This window comes from Vanessa atalanta, chromosome 19 (assembly GCF_905147765.1).
Source record: "Vanessa atalanta chromosome 19, ilVanAtal1.2, whole genome shotgun sequence".
Taxonomy (NCBI): domain Eukaryota; kingdom Metazoa; phylum Arthropoda; class Insecta; order Lepidoptera; family Nymphalidae; genus Vanessa; species Vanessa atalanta.
Window position 1 is genome coordinate 9,497,661 of NC_061889.1, and position 22,760 is coordinate 9,520,420.

At 33.3% G+C, this 22,760-nt stretch overlaps 1 protein-coding gene across 1 annotated transcript in view; it reads right to left on the bottom strand.

The window, feature by feature from the left end:
- LOC125071382 (neural cell adhesion molecule 2-like) overlaps window positions 1-18,571 on the bottom strand; it is a 37,030-nt gene extending 18,459 nt beyond the window's left edge. The window contains exons 1-7 of the mRNA XM_047681601.1: window positions 18,517-18,571; window positions 17,578-17,723; window positions 15,986-16,133; window positions 14,616-14,746; window positions 13,227-13,386; window positions 11,823-11,984; window positions 10,502-10,636 (exon numbers count right to left, since the gene is read on the bottom strand). Coding sequence (XP_047537557.1) covers window positions 10,502-10,636; window positions 11,823-11,984; window positions 13,227-13,386; window positions 14,616-14,746; window positions 15,986-16,133; window positions 17,578-17,723; window positions 18,517-18,523 — 889 coding nt within the window. The 5' untranslated portion in view covers window positions 18,524-18,571. The remainder of the gene's footprint in view (window positions 1-10,501; window positions 10,637-11,822; window positions 11,985-13,226; window positions 13,387-14,615; window positions 14,747-15,985; window positions 16,134-17,577; window positions 17,724-18,516) is intronic.
- Between the last annotated feature and the right edge of the window lie 4,189 nt (window positions 18,572-22,760).

Here is a 22,760-nt window from a genome sequence, read left to right on the forward strand (position 1 = left end):
GATTATCCATCAACAACTTGCACTTCGATACGGTCTTGTGGTATCAGAGGTACCATACTACAGGTATGTGCCCGACCCAGTTCTCGAGAATGGTCGTATCACACTGTACTGGGACCGATCTATAATCACTGACAGGGTTGTTGTCGCCAACAAGCCTGATATAGTGGTGATAGATCGGTCAGAGCGCCGCACGATAATTGTTGACGTCACCATCCCTCATGACGAGAATCTCGTGAAGGCTGAGAAAGATAAGCAAATAAAATATCTCGACTTAGCTCACGAGGTTGTCGACATGTGGGATGTGGATACAGCAGTTATTGTGCCGATAGTCGTTTCAGCGAATGGCCTAATGGCCAAGAGCCTCGACCAACACCTTAAGAGGCTATCGTTAGGCAGCTGGGTCAAGGGCCTGATGCAGAAGGCAGTACTCCTCGGCACGGCACGTATTGTGAGGAAGTTCCTCTCTCTGGGGTCCTGACCACCGGTGGCTTGGACCCTGTTCCCGCCACTGGTTGGCCTCTGTATTTTATATTTTTAAATATATTTTATAAATTTGTATTTTATATTTAAAAATGTTATTATACATGAGTGAAAATAAATAAAAATTAATAATAATAGCATGGAGGAGTTAATGTAAAAAAGCGGAAAGCGGGTGTACAGCACAGAAGTTAAATACTATATGAATTTATATTTATACACAAATTATTACACTAAACAAGATAAATATACTACACAAATACACATACATATATATCGAAACATAAAACATACATACCTACATACATACATACATATAGATATATACAGCATTATTATTATTACATATCATAAAACTTTAGTTAATATTATTTTACATGGAATAACATTTAATACAGGCACGTAACACTATTTCTTATTTAAAATTTGATTGAGCTGTCATAAGGAAAACAATTGGATGATTGTGATCATTGTATAAATATAGAGAGAGATTGGAATATGATTGTACAACATCATTTTATTTTGCCATCCCGAACTACTGAAATTACAATATATACGATTTTAAATTAACATGGTTATTTTTATTACTAACACTACTTATACTACACTATTTTTATTAATTACTACTTAAATCGGGATGTTACGTTAATTTTGTTTTTTTTTAAATAGTGTTAATTTATTCGCGTCCGTTTATTTTTTATTTTACAATTATTAGAATTTCTATAGTATTATGTTATTAAGGTATTGAATAAAAATTTTTTTATTATTTTTTTTTCAGTATTTATAAGAAAACAACATTTCACTTATTTATATGAATCGCTTGAGGAAGTAGGGATTTAAACAAGCTAGTTTCCATCTATCTCTCCCCAACATTAAGGAGAATGTGTCAAACTATAATCTCTATCTCCGTGCCAAAATTCATTCAGTTCCGTTCAGCCGTTCTGGTGCGATTAAGTACCAACCTATCCCTCAAAACTTTCTACACATATATGCCAACAGAAATATTATTTTTTGTTTAACATTTTGATAATCCAATTTATTATTGGTAATAACGTAGTTTTAACAATTAATAAACGCGCTGATTTTAGTTCACCGATTTTTCTCAGGTCAGGTTATTTATTTTTACCGAACCGGTGGTAAGGTTTAATTTGATAATCAATATGCTTCTATAAGAGCCAAGATGGCCCAGTGGTTAGAACGCGTACATCTTAACCGATGGTTTTGGGTTCAAATCAAGGCAAGCACCACTGAATTTCATGTGCTTAATTTATGTTTATAATTCATCTCGTGCTCAGCGGTGAAGGAAAACATAGTGAGGAAACCTGCATGTGCCTAATTTCAATGAAATTCTGCCACATGTGTATTCCACCAACCCGCATTTCTCCTCAAAAGGAGAGGAGGTCTTAGCTCAGCAGTGGGAAATTTACAGGCTGTTAATGTTAATGTTTGCTTCTATATTAAATTTAAAAAAAAAAAGATTTTATTTAAATATGGAATATATTTGATCGACTATATGAACCTAAAAGTATTATTTCTAGTTTGAATGCGTAACAAACATCCAGCCATTCAATTTATATGATTTTGATATGATTAGTATGATGAGGCATTGGTTTTCATATGAAACGTTAGGTATTTTATTGTACGTGACACAATTTGGTTTAAACGATTGAAAATTTTATTAAAACGAACCGAAACCGTTTTTAAAACACTGGCCGGTCAGGCCATTAAAAATAAAACTAATAAAAGATGGCCGTAACTGGACTTTTTAGAACGCGCGTTTTGAATTTTTCACCTTTGTATATAGTTTAAATGTAACTTTTTTAGAGTTTTAGTTTTGGACCTTTTTTTTTTTAAACTCTTTATGCCAAAAAATTGTTGTATGGAAGATATTTTCGGAATTTCTCTACTATTATAAATATTAGCTTTTTTTTTTAAAAAAAAAGATATTCGCTTTTAAAATTATCATAATCAGTCAATATTTTTTTTTATGATATTTAGTTTCAGTACGCTTCACCAGCGAGTAAGAGTAAGGGTAAGGGTGAAGGGAAGGTCCTACGGGCTTCTGCTACCCTTTTCTGTACCAGTATGTGCAAAATTTCATAATTATCGTTTGAGTGATTTTTTCATGAAATCATCAAGAACAAACTAATTTTCGTATTTATAATGTTAAAAATAAAAATAAAATTATACTTAGTTCTAGTAGGCTTTTACAAGCAATTTTGATTCGTCATTTTACAGAACTATATTAAGTAAAGCTACCACCGGTTCGGAATGTAGATTCTACCGTATAGAACCGGCAAGAAACTCAGTAGTTACAGTTATGTTAGTTAAACATTATTATTTAAGACAGGGTCGAGAAGCTACCCTGTCTTGTTTTGCCGCCATTTTGGTAAATATAAGTTTTGACAGTTGACAGTCGTGGAGTAATATTCGCAAATCTTAGCGAAATATTGTTAAATAATTAATTTTTCATCATCAAATAACAGATGTAGATATACAATTCTCTTTTTCTTTAATTTAATTTTACAAAATCCACAGACTCACACTCCACGTGCCTTTTTTACACTTTAATACATTTTGGCGTTTGAAATTTTATTTTAATACTGAACATCAGCAGATCTTCATAGTCGTCTTCTCGGAAGACGTGATATTATATTTCTTATACCGTACTATGTATGAAATAAAAATTACGTAATATTGAATTCCCTATATCTTAAACCAATTTTTTTTTTTTATATATTTGACAACATCACATACATTACTCTGATCCCAATGTAAGTAGCTAAAGCACTTGTGTTATGGAAATCAGAAGTAACGACGGTACCACAAACACCCAGACCCAAGACAACATAGAAAACTAATGAACTTTTTCTACATCGACTCGGGCGGGAATCGAACCCGGGACCTCAGAGTGGCGTACCCATGAAAACCGGTGTACACACTACTCGACCACGGAGGTCGTCAATTGAAAGCCTGGACACGGGGTTAAAAAAAACGTAAGTGTTTAAGTATGGAGTGAGTTTTCTCGTTACCCACTTCGTATTGGGGTACGATTTTGCAACGAAACTTTGATCGTATTTTAGAACGTACGCGGATAGCGAATAAGGCAACCCACACACTATGCCACAGTACTCTCAACTGTGTCATTAATTTTATTTAACGCATAGAATATTGGCTCGCGACCAACTTAAGTATGCGGATATTTTATAGCCAAATAATACGGCTTATAAGCTTAATTAATATTTATTGCCAACCCCAACTGCACTGGCTTCGGCATTTAAAACAAAAAATATATATTTGTGGATTTTTAGTGTGATGTGTTTTTCATAGCAAAAACAGATATTATGGTCGTATTTGTCTTGGTATGCTGAAAACCAAGCACAGAAAACTTGGTAAGGCTTAGTGCCAGCCCGTCTGGGTAACGACACACACATCATGAACCACCGAGCAAAATTACTCAGTATCGTTGTGTTAAGGTTTAAAGGGGGTGTCAAGGGGCGTCACATATTAGTTCCCAAGTTTGGTGGCGCATTGAAGATGTCAGCTAGATTTGAGCAATATTTCATATACAGCAGCGAGGTGTATGAGCGATGGTGACACTTACCATTGGTCTATGACAGTCTACCTACCTGTTTTAAATTTATTTGACAACACCAACAGGTGGTACAACAAAAATACACAATAAACCAAAAGTCATCATAAGTAATTGGGTAATTGTCTACTTTTTTTACAAGTGTTCTACAATTACTTGAAAATTGAAATATGAGACGACATCGTAAAAACGATAATTATAAAAGGTTAATTGATAAAATAAATTAATGTAAAACTATGGACGGTTATAAGTTAAAACGCAAGAGAAAAGCCGAAGATAATGCTTGTGATGGAATGTTGTATAATGGAGTGAGTGCGGATAGGACTAGAGAAAGAGAAGAATCAGATGATATGACGCACACAATAAGACAAGATCAAACCAATGATGATAATTTGTTTTGAAATAATACATTAACAGCCTGTAAATCTCCCACTGCTGGGCTAAGGCCTCCTCTCCCTCTGAGGAGAAGGTATGGAACATATTCCACCACGCTGCTCCAATGCGGGTTGGTAGAATACACATGTGGCAGAATTTCGTTGAAATAAACCACATGCAGGTTTCCTCACGATGTTTTCCTTCACCACCGAGCACGAGATGAATTATAAACACAAATTAAGCACATGAAAACTCAGTGGTGCTTGCCTGGGTTTGATCCCGCAATCATCGGTTAAGTTGCACGCGTTTTAACCACTGGGCTATCTCGGCTCCCACTGGGCCATCTCGGCTCAATATATATATATATATATGATATATTGTTACACTTTTATATCAAAATGATAAATTACAATACACATACATATAGTTAATTTATTCAACCCAAAATTGTTCATATAAAGCTTGTAACAGTAACTTTAATTACTCCATAGAATGAAAACTAGCAAAATATGACCTTGAAACGTAATGACCATTTATTATGTTAATATATCTGCGATGGTCCAACATATAGAAGCACAAATTAGCTCCAGGAATGCTAAATTTACACGTGCATAATTTGTATGAATACTTTATTCTGATCTGATGTGCCCGATGAACACACACACATATGTCTATATAGTCTTATTATTTAATTAATAAAACTTATTTAACGAAACAGTTACAAGTTTTCTTGTTTGTTTGTTCTTGTCGGTTCTTCTCGGATCTAAATTCTTTTTTTTATACTATAGTTGGCAAACGCAGGATGCTCAGGATGGAAAGTGACTACCACCGCCCATGGACATCTGCAACACCGGGATACTTGCAGGTGAGTACGAGTATGCTCTTTACTTGAAGGCTCGAACCCATTGTGGTCTTAGTATTTACCAAAATGACGATTCAAAAGCTCGTACTTGACTTTAGTATGATTTGACAGTGATTTTGATTTTTAACCCACACTTAAACCGCAAAAAGGGCATGCTTATGCCCAACAGTGAATCTTAATCTCTGCCTATTAATATTTCTCTGTAGACTATAACATTTCGTATGATCTGCCTTATTTCAAATTGTAGTCTCAACATTAAGTTCGGATATCGGTGAATGTTTTAATTAAGTTTAAAATTATTAATTTACACACTGACTTTGACAGCCCGCCAGCTATCTGACTTCCGGAGATATCTTTTGATTAGAGCTAGTTAGGTAACTTCGTCGCTGAGTAATTTAATAAGATTTCACTTACTTAATATAATTACTTTGGCATCGTTTTAATATCATTTTGAAATGATAGAATTTATATATTGTCACAGATGTTTGATGATTTAAATTTTCGTAGATAATTCGAAACTTAATTCTTGGATATATTTGATGTGAAACGTACGTACTCGTATCGTCATATCCGTCACGGCGACGAACTCCATAACGATCTCTTATCCCGACACATGGTGCGTGATTTTTTAACTACAAATAGTATAAAACAAGTCGCTTCCTGTTTCTGTCTGTATCCTCGCTACTTCTTCTAAGCCGTTCCAACTTTGATGCGGTTTTTAATAATACAAAGAGCAATAAATTAGGAAGATTTCTTTATATAAAAAAGTATAGTTTTATTAAAAAAAGGTTGTTATTAACTTACATGACTACAACGAAAAAAAACATTCGATCTGAAACGGACGGTCTACCTTAAAGTTACTATATATACTACGTTATACTTATCCCTATATATACTACCTTGGCAGTTAAAACTACTCAAATTTAAATAGACAAGTCTTTAAGACATTTCGATCATGTGTCAATTACGATTCAAGCAAATTTTTATTGCAATTATACTTATTTGTGACTTACTTATAAAAGCTAAATATATATAATAAATACTGGATGCGGAAGGCGGAGGACCGGGAGCTTTGGCGCACCTTGAGAGAGGTCTATGTTCAGCAGTGGACAACGATTGGCTTTTGATTGATTTATTGATATAAAAGCTAATAAATAAATAAACGTTATTAAATAAAGAAAAATACTTGATATTTTCTTGCTAAGCGGAATTTTCATTTTATTTAATAATAAATGGCACCCGTACGGAAGGTGGGGTGGTGGGGTCCCTAGTACTAAATGTATATAATAATATCATGTATAATGTGATATGATATTATTTTTAAATTAAGAAATATATAGATAAGATAAAATATAGATGATATTCCGCTTAGTTTGATATTATCTATATAAGAATATATTACGTTTAAAATACTCATAAATAGTTATTAATAATAACTCGAATCTTTAATATTTCTACGTATATTCTTCTGGAAACAATCGGAATGAATTTATACAAATAAAAAATAATCTTTATTAATAAAATGCACTCGTGAGAAACCGTGGTAGGTCAATAGTATTATATACTTTTATATGATAAAATTTAAATACCAATGATCGGAAACACAACTGAAAAAATAGTAAAGCAGTATACAGAGGTGGACTAATTGCGTAATCAGTACATATACCCACAGAATATTGCAATTTATTCACGAAATCTTCGATAGAAGATTCTCAAAATGTGAACATTTTGCAAGTAACTGTTACATCACTAGTTTACATTAACTCTGGTATCTAAGAAAGCTAAGACGTAGTTACTAGAGTAGACTAGTGTGGTAATTGGCGTTCGAGAAAAACTAATGAGGATAAGACTTGAGGGTGACTCGTTTGACAGCAAACTGCTTTTCCAGACTGCTTATCAATATTTTACTTTAGTTTAGCGTGCTTCATATAAAAATTCAAATTTTATTTAAGAAAAACTTAGTGTGATTATTAAATAATAATCATTAACACGATTTTATTTTTGACAATAAAAAGCTGAAATAACACAATAATGATGATCATTATACTAAAGGCCCCTGTCCTTTCAGTTTTATGTATATAAAGAGAGAAAGGTACCAAAAAATTAAGACTTTGTATGGGATTTGTACAAGGGAGTGAGTGAGGCTATTGATTATTTTATTATTTTGTTATTATGATAAGCTTTATAATAGTTACAATTACAATAATACCCACCAACTCTAAATTATTGACAGGGTGACTATTATTAAAAGCGAACTTTAGCTATATAGATATTATAGAGGACAATGTGTGTGTGTACAAGAACAGATTTACATGGACGGCGTTTTTACGATCAGGGAGGTTCTTGGTGGCTAGGACTTTGTACAAGTCACTCTGGGAAAGTCTCATTCACTCATATCCTCAAAGAGTTCGATTTGAAGGGTATAACAAATGAATTAACAACTTAGTTCCAAAGGTAAATGGCGCATTTTTTATATTAACTGTTAATATATCTTACAGCACCAATTGTTAGTGCAAACAGAAGCACATATTACAAGTGCTAAAATTGGCCACTAGACCAACGAACCAGATAAGAAGATGATGATTAATCCCTTTACTAGAATATAATTACAACACGTTGTATGTGTGTTTTTTGAGTTTCTTTACCCGATTCTTCTCAGGTGGTAGTCTTTCATTTAACAAATAATAAATTAGTTGATTGCTTCTTTATTCAAAAGGATTTTAATGTGATTTGTATTTTTGAAGGTGATGATTTGGTTATCCATTAAACTTTCCAATTCCATTAAACTATCTACATGTGATTTTCTCATCGACAAGAGTTAATTCCAACTGCGATAATCCACGAAAAAAATCAACTTGGCCATCTTAGCATTGCGATTAAGACCGTTCTTGTTTCCAACACTTTTTGTAACAAAGACCCATAAACGAAGGCATTAAGGAGTTTAACAGTTAAATTTGAACGCTTTCGCAAGTTGAAGCTGTTCGGCCGTTGTCAATTTAACGTCGATGCTATAAAATCGATTATTTTCCTTATTTACGATTGGCAATTCGTTTTTTTTTTTTATGGCAAACTGAAGTTATGATTTGATTGAAATCTAAAATTTAGTTTTAATCGTGCTTATTGTTATTATTTAATATTATTTTAAGATTTTTAATGTTATTTTCATAATGATAATTTGGAATTATATTGTATTTCAGACTCTTATAGCTCAAGCAGTAGGTTCTACCCTGATTTCTTAAACTGATGTTGCTATATCGTTTTGACTTGTAGCATTTTTATACCTATCATTTGGCCCCTCCAAACTAATCAATAATTTGTAAACATATAACCATACATATAGGCCAACCTACAGTAGAACAGCTTGGTAGTTTAAACTCCAAGTAATGATCGTAATCTGCCGTGTTATTCTGTAAAAACGCACTTCGAATCTCACTCTCACTCCTGAATCATTTTAAAACCAACTTAAGAGGATACATCGTTCTGACGCGTCTATTACGTGTATTACTTACATCTATATTGTTGTCAGTGTTAAATAACATTTTATTAAATTCAAGGTCATGTTCACGTTGAGTTTCGTCTATGCTCTCACAGAATAGTTCGACTGAACTTTTTTACTTGACTACGTCGTTAAGGAGTTGCAAAAAGGAAAATGCATCTTGATAATAAATGGAAGCCACACTGTAAAACCTTTGAAGGAATTTATCGATTTTCTGGAAAACTACGAATAGTTTATTTCGTAATCACTTTTGAGTACTTTTAAACTAATAATATATATCAATGTTTTTTCGATTCTTCTATCATTATAATATATTAATTAATTTTATGTTTTGTTGGTCTTTATGCTTAGCATTTTACTGTAATGACGGATGTTCATAAGCATGTATCTAAAATTATAATTACATAAAATACAATGAGAGATTAAAACGTACTCTAAATATTATGTATGGTATTATATACAATTATGTGATCTTTACTGATGTCATGTTCATGTTTTTTGTATTTTTTCTAACTTATTTTTCTAGGTATGCCAAATAAAATGGACGTGGCGATTATTTGAATGTAAATACTTTTGCAGTTGAGTTGTTTTTATATTAGTTTTTTAGTGCGTCAAAATAATAAAGGTCTCCTAAATTTGAAGTATTCATGCTTTATTAGGTATATGTTTATCTGTGCAGCCATCGCCATTCATTCAAAACAATTGACCAATATTCGTACAAATATGTTAGTTTTCGTAAAATTGCGAGAAATGGTATAAGTTAAAACGTAAAGTTGGCAAAATTCAAAAAACGCTTTTCCCAAACCAGAAATTACTGCTGTATTCGGTAACCGTGAAATTCGCTATAGTTTATGCTACCGTTATCCCCTGAGGGATTTCCAGGGAATCCATTTTTACCGGATCTTTACTATCCTCGATGGGTTAAATTTTTTCCTTTCTACAGACGAATAGAGCTATTTCTGTCTTATCTTTGTCTATATGCTACATTTATTAACACTTTAATGTAGTGTTTCGACGTGTCAGATTAAAAAATGTAGTTTAAATTAAAAAAAAATGTTTCACCAAAATTTTTTTATATTTTGTTCCAGCAATAAAAGCTTAAATGAATAACTTTTCATAGTAATGACAAAGTTTTATTTTGTTTTATGAAAATTTGGGTTTGTCACAGGGTTAAATTATGAGCTCTTGCCACCATCGACGACGGAATTTTTCGTGATGATGGACTGGCATTGGTTCCAAGAGCGGCCTCTACGTGGGACACTACATGAACTGACTTACTGGCCCCATCTCATATCAGAGTTACCATGTTAAGAGCCGAAGCCGCCGCAGAAAAAGCTAAAGCGAACAAACGATACAAATAATCGTCTCTTATTACAAATCATGTCTTCGTCCCATTTGCAGTTGAAACACTTGAACCTTGGAGTAGAAGTGCAAAAAACTTCATTAAAAGTAAAAGACCTCCCTTTACTGCCTCCATTGATGAAAGGAGGGCTGGTTCGTTTTTGCCCAGAGGATCGGAATTACGATTCAACTGGGAAATGCTGCTAGCATTTTTGCCATCATTCCACGCGGTCATTATTTGTACGGCTACTATTTTCATTTTTTATTCGTGTATAGTTAAGGCCTTAATGTTTTTAGATCTTGTATATATTTTATTTCGTTTATCTCGGAAAAATCTATAATGATTTAGCACACATACCTGCTGGGACTATCTGAAACACGCATGGCTTCTTTTGCCTCCCGACACTGTTGGTTGCGCGACACAATAAGGCCCCATAGTCGCGCTCACTGGCGGCACGGTATCGCAGCTCACTGATGGTACCACCGGTTGTTACTGTCAACAATTAACGGTTACCTTTATTATTATATATACATGTGGTGCTTATTACACATATTACACAGGCAAGAGAATATAAAATAAAATTCTCTCTCCGGACTTTGACGGCGTCCGATTTATACGGAGCACCCTTAAGTAACACCACATTTCAACGGCTTCTAGTTTTTGATGAGTGTTGCCATTAACTAAGCAATTCCCACAAACTTCTCACAACAAACTATTCGTTTATATATAATTGAAAATTAATCAAGCAAAATACGACATTTTCATTATTAAACCGCTCGTTCCTTTAATGAATAATCAACGTTTTAAAACAGTTCTATGTTATCGACAGACAGTCACACGTTTTTATCAAAATTCAACATTGTTAATAGTAATCCTATCGAATCATTAAAATAATCTATTAAGTACCGATCTGATAAATTTTTAATTAAGGTACGAGCGCACTATTCAACGCTTGATTTACATTATGTCCGCGCACATTTAATTTTACACCAATCACAACTATGGTGCATGATAAATGCACACATAACTGCGAATCGTGGAAAGTTAACAATTATCACGCGTTATTAGACACGAATCATGATTTATATCACTTGTCGTTGATGAGAAAATCATCGAAATTGCTACAAAATTAATATATAAAATTATACTTTTCGATATGGGCCGTGATAGCCCATAGAGGTTAGAAGAAGTCAATCTTAAACGCTGATTCTGAGTTTAAGCCCGGGCAAGCCTACTAAATTTTCATGTGCTTAATTTGTGTTTATAATTCAACTTGTACACAGCGTTGAAGGAATACATCGATAGGAAACCATTGCATATGGTGGATAAAACTCCGAGTGTATACATTAGGGCAGCGTGGTAGAGTGTGCTGCAAAATTTCTTATCAAGGAGGTCTTAGCCCAAACGTTAGCTTTGAGACGAATAAATATAAATGTTACTTTTTTTTGTATTCTTGGCAAATAGATAATAATAGCAATTCCCTATTTTAAGGCATTACTAATATTACTATTTACCCCTCAAATTAACCTAAAAGCTAGAACTAGGAGTATAGATGTCAATAGCCCAAGGGGTCAGGAGCAAAGGTCAGTTTGCTTGGAGGTAGTAAGCGATATTTACCCAGACAAGCTTGCACAATGTCCTACCACCACGAGAATATTATTTTCTATTTTTTACTTACCATATCTAGCTGGTGACACTTGAAAGCTCTCTCCACTGTTATTGAACTGCCAGTAAAATGCGACATCAGCGGGATCCGCGCTCACTGTACAGCGGACTCGAAGCGGTTCATCTAATCGCGCACCAATAACCAGCGGGGTATGTTGCGCACAAACTGGTGCATCTGTTGATAAACTTATAATTAATTTTAATCATAAATTGAATAACGAACAACGATTTAAATGAACATATAAAAACAATACAGAGTCATACCATAATGATGGATGAATGTCACGCGATTAAAGGAGTTTTATAACATAAAAAAACCAAGAAATATTTGGATAAGTTGTGTGAAAGGTGCATACGATAGGTGTGAGTGAGACGGCTGACCGTCTACCGACCGGCGGAATGAATGGAGTATGAGGATGTACTGCGCCGACCCCAAGTTAATTGGGAGTAGGTTGAAGGAATGAAGATGAAGAGTTACGATAAAAATATCAGGAAGGACTTAATTAAAAGTAATATATAAGATAACATCAGTGCTTATTTTCTCTTGAAGAGGAGAATGTGATTTACCAAACAGAAGGAAATTGTATATAACCATTAGTTATAGACTATTAATTAGTATTATATAAAACAAGACTTATAAAACTTAAAGAAATAAATTTTCGTCCGCGTCTTCTACCGAGTTTTATGAGAGGAGCAGAGAATACACCTATCACCTGATAGATATACTATGGTACTATTTCAGATAGTATTTGATATAGATATGGGTGTCAAATTTCATTCAATCCGTAAATACGTGTAATTTCAGTAGTTCGGGATGGCAAAATAAAATTATGTTGTACCATGATGTTTCAATCTCTCTCTATATTTTACAATGCCCCAATCATCCAATTGTTTTCCTTATGACAGCTCAATCACTTTTAAAATAAGAAATAGTGTTACATGCCAGTATTAAATGTTATAAAATAATATCAACTAAAGTTGTACAAATTATTGATCAATTAATTACAATAATAATTGTAATAATATGTAATAATAATAATGCGACATTATTAATGATATTATTAATTATGATATCCTATGACGTAGCACCGTATTGGAAGCTAGGGCTAGTCTCGTAACATACGTTTTTTCGTGATTGGGTAAAAAACATCCATCCAAATTTTCGCATTTATGGTATTAGTTAGATAAATGCCACATATATGAATTCCAACATATATATTTTTTTATTTTACAAATCGATCACTCATTTCAAATTGGTAACAACGTCACTTTAACAATTTATACATTAAAAATATTCGATTGTCTGCTTGAACCTTTAAGTATCATTAAAAATGTCAGACTCTTCAATATTGTCGATGGTGCTGTAGAATCTCATTATTTTAGTAATTTTTATTTTTTTTATATTTCCGTCACTTACATTGAACTCGAAGATACACAGCTTGGCTACTTGTCTCCCCCATTTGATTCGCCGCCTTACACGCGTACAACCCTCCATCCCTCCTCGTCACCCTCTGAAGCACCAACGACTTAGTGCTTATGAAAACTCCTGACGACATGTTTTGGGTCACTTGTTGTTCCTGCACCGATATTTTTTATTTGACAACTGATAAGGATAAATAATTCGCACGCTCTAAATAATTGGTATTTTTTTGTTTCTTAAAGTAATCAGTGGTATTTAATTAAACGTGTGTATATTGAAGATCTCCAACTATGGCACGGCATAGCAGTGTCTGGGATATTAGGCATGTCCTAATTAAGATCGTTAGCATCGATAATATCGATAATATAACCAGTCTCCATCTTACGAACCAGATAATTTGAACCTAACTTATATTAAGGCGTTATAGAATAATATATTTCCCAACAATCGATTTTTCTACGATTTTTTAATTAACACATATTAATAAACATAATATGTCATATTAATAAACATATATATTAACAAAAGATGGGTCAGAATCTGGCAATGTCATTTATATTTATATAGTACATAGGCATCGTATGAAAATAGGATCACTGAGATGATATAAATATCATCTGTAAAAATCAACTTAGGTACGTGCTTCAATATTTTACATCATCTGTTACTGTGTAAAAGGTCGTAATTATTCATTTTAATTCTGCATAAGGTTTCAATTTATGAAATGGTAAAGTTAGTTTCTATTTGACCTCAATTTATTTTTATTAGTATAGCTATGTACTAAGTTAGGGTTATTAGTCACTTGACTTTGCCAAATTGCTGTCGACTATAATATCCAAGATATTATGCATTGGATAATTTGGTTCATTGACGCTTAAGTTTGGAATACAAGTGTCGTTGTTAAAGCGTCTTTAACAAACAATGTCATGCAGTTAAAGAAATTTGTTTTGAATGAATTTTTATCATACAATTAAAACTGTCTTAGTTATAGTCCTTAATTTATCCGAGAAAATATATTTTTTGGAAATATCCAATAAGCAAGGTAATTTTTGTTCATACAGCCAATGATACTAACTGAACACTTTTAAATATAGTAATATATTCAGTACTAGTACAGCACTACTACATTACTCCTCTATTTTTGATTCATACATATTATAAGTCGAATTAGCGGAGTAGTTAGAAGATGTGAATCAAATTTATGTGCCGGGTGATAAATGATTGTAAGAAAATATATCGCATGAGCCAACCAAATAATGCCGCATTGGATCATCTACCAAAACTTCAAGCCTTCTTAAAATGAAAGTAGTCAGAAGTCCAGTGGTGGAAGTGAGCCATTTAGTGTTTTATTTAAACTATAATATGTTACCAAATTAACTCACTCACGTTATGGTACCATGAGGTGCGATGTTCCTTAGGATTCGCTCTGATGTTGCACTCGAAGTAAACGTCGTCGCCTTCCTTGATGTCGTTAGGATTTAGTGTACTGCCCAGGGACATCGTTAGAACCGGCTTATCTGATGAAAATAAACCCTATTTTTTAAAACTTTAGGTTCACTTTCGCAAAGCGACGTCTTGCGACTTAAGACCTTTGGAAAAAGTGAGTAGTTTTGCAAATTGATCCCTCTTGCAGCCAATTTAAAACTTCTTTAAATTTGACAAAGCTGATTTTTGAATTTAGTTTCTATTACGAAATAATATGGTTGAAATTCGAGCGCATCAAATTAAACGAGACACGAATATGAATATGGAATGGCAAAAATGTTTGTTTGGTAAATACTGAAAAGAACCGAGTTCTCTCGGTGGTTTTCATTTTGAATTGTTTTTATTAAAACTGTACTTTATCTAAGGGTGTTAAGGTTACTTTTGTTTAAATACATATATTTTTTTTAAATATAATTTTTGTGACAAGGGTTGTGATTATTATTAGGTTGATAAGTAAAAGGTTGGATAGTTCCTATCTCTTTGATCTCACGTACTTCAATTTAATACAAATTGTGAATATTTCCTATAATTTTCTTTGAACCCTTACCTTATCATAGAAAATTATGTATATATTATTTATACGAAATATATGCCAACCGTGTTATTTTAAAAGAAAAAAAAAACATTAAAAATAACACGGTTGAAAATGTATGTACTTCAAATCCATATCCTTAGTGTTTCGTTCGAATTCGGAAACATTTGAGGTAGTATATAAATATTAAACGGAATAATAAGATTGGTATATTGACTATTATTTAAGTTTACTTCTCGCTGAACTATATACCCAATACCAAAGATATTGACAGCGCAATTCAGATTCTCGAAATAACGAGTGAGCGCCATCTATCGGTACCGAATATACGAACGGTATAAAATATCATATCGATATGTTATATACCAACAAGTTATGTTTATAAAATTTTATATGTAATATAAGTTATTAAAAAAATAATCATAAGAATTGAAATCATAGGAATTTAAGAGTAAGTATGATTTTTGACATGATTATGATTTTTTTCTAAACATTTTTTTTGTTTTCTTTAAGATGAAATTAAGTACTGTATAGATTGACTCATGAAAGTGCGCCCTTCCACGTTAAATTCTAACCATGCATTAGTGACGTTTGCGTTTACAAGATGGCTTAGTGCCCGTGCGACACGTTAGCATAAGAGTAAACACATAAATAGAAAAATTATATTTTTTAATGAAAGAAAGAAATTTTAACGTGGCGGGTGGCGCATCCGTGCGTAAAAAGATCTGTAATAGCTTACAAACAACACTCATCCTAAAAGAGTCTTCCAAAGCCACTCTTAGCACGGGATTATCAGCTCGACATCTGATCATCACACCGTCATCTTCCGGTTGAGGAGACATGGTCAAGCGGCTGACTGTGGACGTGTCATTCGTGATCTCGCTATGCTGAGGGAATTGAAATTAATTTTATATGTAATTTATAGCATGTTTATTCAAGTAGCATAAGATTTGATTCACACCAAACATGCCGTATTTTACATGTGAAAAAAAGAGAACTGTCAACGTAATATTTGAAGTCCATATTTTGATATAGAAAAACAGGCTTAGCTCGTGGGTGTGTGAAAGTATTTTATAATTTTGATGTATTGATACCCATTATCTTAAAAATCTATCGGACTTGTTTTTCGAAACGAAATCACATACACATAAACATAATTTAAAGTTTTTTTTTAATGTTAAGTACAGTTTTATAATTAAATTGTAAAACGAGCACCTCGCCATTAAGTATAAAATCTGCTCTAGTATAATTATAAGTAATAACTACTACCTAATATTTACAAATAAAAAAGATTAATATGGTACTAAGAGTCGAGATGGCCCAGTGGTTAGAACGCGTGCATCTTAACCGATGATTTCGGGTTCAAACCCAGGCAGGCACCACTGAAATTTCATGTGCTTAATTTGTGTTTATAATTCATCTCGTACTCGGCGGTGAAGGAAAACATCGTGAGGAAACCTGCATGTGTCTAATTTCAACGAAATTCTGCCACATGTGTATTCCGCCAACCCGCATTGGAGCAGCGTGGTGGAATATGCTCCAAACCTTCTCCTCAAAGGAGAGGAGGCCTTTATCCCAGCAGTGGGACATTTACGGGCTGCTAATGCTAATAAAAAAAAAAAAAATATGGTACTTTGTAAAAATTCTAACGCAATAAGGCAATATAAAAAATAAAAAACGGAATCCGGAATTACGACTTAAGATTTTGAACAAACGAGTGTTATAAAGATTTAAGCAAACAATGCGATTTGAACTCATTCAGCCAAAGAAACTTGTGAGATTAATGACCTCTACAAAATATTTTATGCTCGAGAAATACTCATATAAATAACGAAACTAGAAGATCCGATCTTCAGAAACTAGCCCAAGAACTACATAAAACCACTGCTTATATACTAAAATAAGAGTCCCCGTATTTATTTATCAATAGACCACAAAATAAATTGGGAACTCGATTCGCCGATTCAAATCCTTTGTTAAAAAAACATTAATAAATAAGGCATATTATTCAACACAAGATTATGTAGATGTTAAAAAGCGTGGAGCTAATACTTGTTGACTTTCAGACAGGATAAATTAATGTATAATTGTATTAACTAAAATAACTTTGTAATTTCAATGTTGGAATTTCTTACCGGTTCTTCTCGGTGGAATCTATATTCCGAACCGGTGCTAGCTTTACTTTTAATATAGCTCTGTAAAATAACAATACAAAAGTGCTTGTAAAAGCTTCCTTGAATAAAGCATATTTGATTTTGATTTTAAATAAGAAAAGATTCTAAGGATCCATCTCCAAAATTTGGAAACTATTGGTCATTTATATTAACTAACCTTTCCCCTCGTATATCTTCGGTTCTCCCTATACCACGTGACCTGTGCCGAGGGTCGACTGCCATGCGTTACACAGACCAACGTGAACTCCGTATCAGCTGACAGCTCACCAGGTTTTTCAATTATTGCCACCGATGTCGGCCGTACTGTTTTATATAAAATATTATTACAGAAACCAGATCAATGACAGGAATTCGAAAGATGTTATTAAAAAAAAAAGTGACCCAGTCTTATTATAACAACTTGAAACAAGAGCTTGTGTATCTTATATCCTTTCGTCCTATTTTATTATTTCATAACAACAGTGTTGTGTCAAGTAATCCCAGCGTTGTAAATTTCCAGACGTGACCATTTAGATTCAGCATGACAATTTAAACTATAATACAACAATGTTTTACGTTATTTTTCTTCGTCTTGCAAAATTCAGGGTACTTGGAAAATTTTGACGAGAGTAATTGTCATAAGGGAAAATATTCCAAAGGATAAACAAAAACTATTATTTAATATTGTAAAATGTTATGAATGCTATTTCTTAAAACCATTTGTCCGTGATTATGGATCAAAACTTGCAATTAATTTTTAAACAGGTTCTTTTATCGTCAGTTTTTTAACAATTTTTTTTTTTAATCGATTTCAATAAGAGAAGAATGGCCTTCGTTCTAATTTATGTTTGTTTCTTCAAAATTCGGTCATTTATGAACCGAATTGAATTTCTTTTTTTTTTGGAAAAGTATTATTAAATACTTCGTGTTTAAATCCCATCCCCCATTTAAAGTTAAAATAAAATACATTTATTGTGATAAAATTACGGGTTAACTTTTTTATGGTTTTTAAATTTTGTTATTTATTTGCTTTGATTACTATTTTTAGCCTGTTTTTTAAAGTTTGTTTTTTTTCTTGTATTTGTAACTGAATGACAAAAATCTTAAATTTACTTACAGTTCATTTCAACCCTGGCAGTTCTCTCATGAGGACTTAGAAGAGCAGTATTTGTAGCTTGGCATTTTACGCTGGTATTGAGCCAGCTCCTTTCAGCACCACTGACGCTGATCTTACTGATGATTATCTTGCCATCGTTCTTGAGGATGAGGTGGTCTTCTAAGGGCTTGTTGTCGATCAGCCATGAGAGAGTTGGTTGCGGGCGACCTATAAATATAATTAGTAGATTAGGATAACCTTGGATTCGTACAATTATTTACTATCTAAGGTAAGATGGTCTTGGTGCACTGGCGCTAAGTTATTTAAATAGTCATTACAAATATTATAATAACATTATGTATAAAGTTTAATTGAAGAATGGTATTCTACTATAAAGATGTAACTTTTTTTATTCAAATGAAATACATTATTTCTATATAACTCCAAGAATCCCAGAATGGAAAAACGAAGTATACGAATTTGTTTAAATAAAAATGTTACTAGAAAATTTATGTGAAAAATGTTCGCTAAAATACTAAATTCGAATAAATATATTTTTTTAATTTGTCAAAGTTTTCAAAGTATAAAATCCAAACGATGAAAATACAAAAGGTAAAAATAAATTCTCCCAGCAATGCCAGCCGCTTTCGTAAAATCCAATATGGCGGATGCTAAGATGGCGGCGTAAAATGCGGGAGACGTTTCAGTTAGAAGAAGTGGGAAAACTTTTAAGAGTCGCGTTTATAGAAATCCGATATGACATGCCATGAAGTTAGAATATATATATAGCCTCTTTTTTATCATATTTATGACAAAGTTTGTAATAATTGTTTTTATTATAAAACGTTTATTGTACTTTTTAATTTATTATTAATGGTTTCATAATTAAAAATATGAAACCATTAATAATAAATTAAAAAGACGTCGTGCTAGCCATTATGTTCGTATTTTTTTTTCTGAATGAAATTCTTCCTTTCAATGGAAACAAGAGTGGAAACAACAAACATACAAGAGTGAGTGTTTATTTGTTTGTTACGCTTTCAAGTCTTAACTTCTCAAAGGGTTATCAATTTTCCACGCAAGTAGTTATGTGCAGAAAAGTACATGAAGTACCTATCACCAATACCCATGTGGAACGCGATTGAAGCCGCAGGCGGCCTGTGTTACATGAAATTACTTGTCCTGACTGACAGGCTGTTTTATAAATATTACCACTGGACATAAAATAGATTCAATCTCTCAAGAGGTTAAGAGGGGGTTCAAGTTAGTATTTAGTCATTACATGGACTATTGTACGTACGTACTATAACCCTTATAATTTAAACAGCACACAAACTTCTTGAAGGTCTTAATGTAATGTAAAATAAATAACTTTCTAATATTATAATCTGAGAAGGTATAGAGGGTTGTAAAGTTTGTAGAAATACGTATTCCCTTTACGGACTAAACTGAACCCCTGTATAAATATTCCTTATAAGAATTCCAAATTGACCGTCTCGAGAGTTCAATGAGGCATTAAAGTTTCCAAGATAAACAGCTTGACAGATGACGTTTGACGTTTACTCAAGTAATATTTCCTTCGTATAAATATATGTGTGCTAATCACCGTGTATAATCTTTGAATCACCGAGCATTGTTATTATATTAGGGCTTTGTACAACCGATAACAAAACTCTTATGAGAAGAACTGTCAGGGACAGTCGCGAACAAAAACAATTGTTCGATACTGTGATAGAGTTTCTATATAGATCCGTTCATTCACGAAGGCAACCCCCTCCACGCTAATTCACTATAGACGTATTAACTATTATTGAATTTGTATATATATACTGTGTTTATTCTTCCATTAGTCATCTCACGCACACTAAGACATGTTGTAACCACGAGCGTGACTCTACCAATGCACACTATAATATAACGTGGAACGTCTTCACGAGTGTGTGTATTTACACACACAAGCTGTGCTCGCGATTGAATTTAACAGAAAAAGTTATTATTGTAGTCTAACTTACTCCTTATTACATGATCTACCAGGTAGTGAAAGTCTCGTCAAAATCGGTGCAGCCGTTCCAGCGTTTAGCCGGAACAAACAGACTGACAGACACGAATTGTAAAAAATGTTATTTTGGTATATGTATATATGTGTATATACATGTACATTTAGTAAAAAGCGGTTATTTCAATATTACAAACATACACTCCAATTTTATTATATGTATATATAGATACATACACACATAATAACATAACATTCGGTTCTCATACTCACGTAACAATCTTGGTTTTAAAAATGCATAATATTTATGAGAACCGGTTCGATATAAAAACCGATGAAATATCGGAAAATCCACGTCCATTTTCATTTCCAATATCAAACAAGCGGGTGAGCATAAATTTCATATATCCGTTCAATTGACAATATCGAATTCAATTAATAGGATATCGAAGCGGTTGTGTAAAAATTAACAAAAAACTTTATTGCAAACTATAAAGTTCATATAGACTGCTACGTTCATATAGGCTCAGTGGTTAGAACGTGTGTAACTTTTGAAAAGTACACTTTCAAATCTGTTAAGCATCAATTTCTATGACCTTAATGTACTATAATTACATGAAAGCCTTTTAAATATTCCACTGCTTTTCGGTCTTCTCTCCCTTTTAAGTAAGTTTGGAAGTTAATCGACCACGCTGATAAAGGCAGATTTTTATCCAATACATGCAGGTTTCCTCACAATGTTTACCCTTCACTACCGATCACGAGATAAACTAAAAACACAAATTAAGCACATGAAAATTCAGTGGATCCCGGGTTTGAACCTACTCTATCTCTTATCCGGTGTTTAGTTAATCAACGTCTCTCATTCTGACACTATTGATTTTACATCAGAAGGAAGAAGACAAAACATAGTTTGTTTTTACCTTAGTAATATAAATGACAAAGCTTGGATAAATGGATTTTTATAACATTACACCAGAACGTCTGAAACTAAATGAAACGGCGGTAGACTATAGTTTAGAATATCATATAGGTATAGTACCTATGTCATAGGTTACTTCAGCCTGGTAAAATGTACTCAACCACCCAACATACTCCACCTAAGGTATAGGACATTCAAGGGGGTAAAATGGGAATTTGAAGTTTGTATGAAACTCCTATTTGAAACGATGTTTTATAGATGTTGTGGAGGTGTACCAATAACGTACATAACATAACATAAGCAGCCCGTAAATGTCCCACTGCTGGGATAAAGGCCTCCTCTCCCTTTGAGGAGAAGGTTTGGAGCATATTCCACCACGCTGCTCCAATGCGGGTTGGCGGAATACACATGTGGCTGAATTTCGTTGAAATTAGACACATGCAGGTTTCCTCACGATGTTTTCCTTCACCGCCGAGCACGAGATGAATTATAAACACAAATTAAGCACATGAAATTTCAGTGGTGCCTGCCTGGGTTTGAACCCGAAATCATCGGTTAAGATGCACGCCTTCTAACCACTGGGCCATCTCGGCTCAATAACGTATCTTTAGAAATTAACAATCTTTTGGGGTTAAATCAGGGGATGCTAGTAGAAGTATAAGATGCTTGAATACTATTTTTTTTTGAAGAAGTTCTTTTACGCGTCTTACAGCAATAGCAGTAAACGGGGGTTGGCAGTTTGTGTTTTAAAAATTTCGCGCGGGTAAATCCGAATGTTCAGCTATTTTAATAATAATAATAAGAGTCGAGATGGCCCAGTGGTTAGAACGCGTGCATCTTAACCGATGATTTCGGGTTCAAACCCAGGCAGGCACCACTGAAATTTAATGTGCTTAATTTGTGTTTATAATTCATCTCGTGCTCGGCGTTGAAGGAAAACATCGCGAGGAAACCTGCATGTGTCTAATTTCAACGAAATTCTGCCACATGTGTATTCCGCCAACCCGCATTGGAGCAGCGTGGTGGAATATGCTCCAAACCTTCTCCTCAAAGGAGAGGAGGCCTTTATCCCAGCAGTGGGACATTTACGGGCTGCTAATGCTAATATAATGCAGCTATTTTAATTATAAAAATATAATAAAAAAATAATTTAAGCCATACATAAAATAAATAAGAAAATATGAATGATAAAAAAGAAAACATTGAGAAACGCTTTCACGGTCTGAGGAATTATTTATCATTCTTAAGTGCCAATGTGTTTGGACGAAGAATTACTTATCGATAGAGGACGATAGTCTTTCCCGAAGAAATAAAAGTATAAGTAAACTATGTATTTTATTTAAGAAT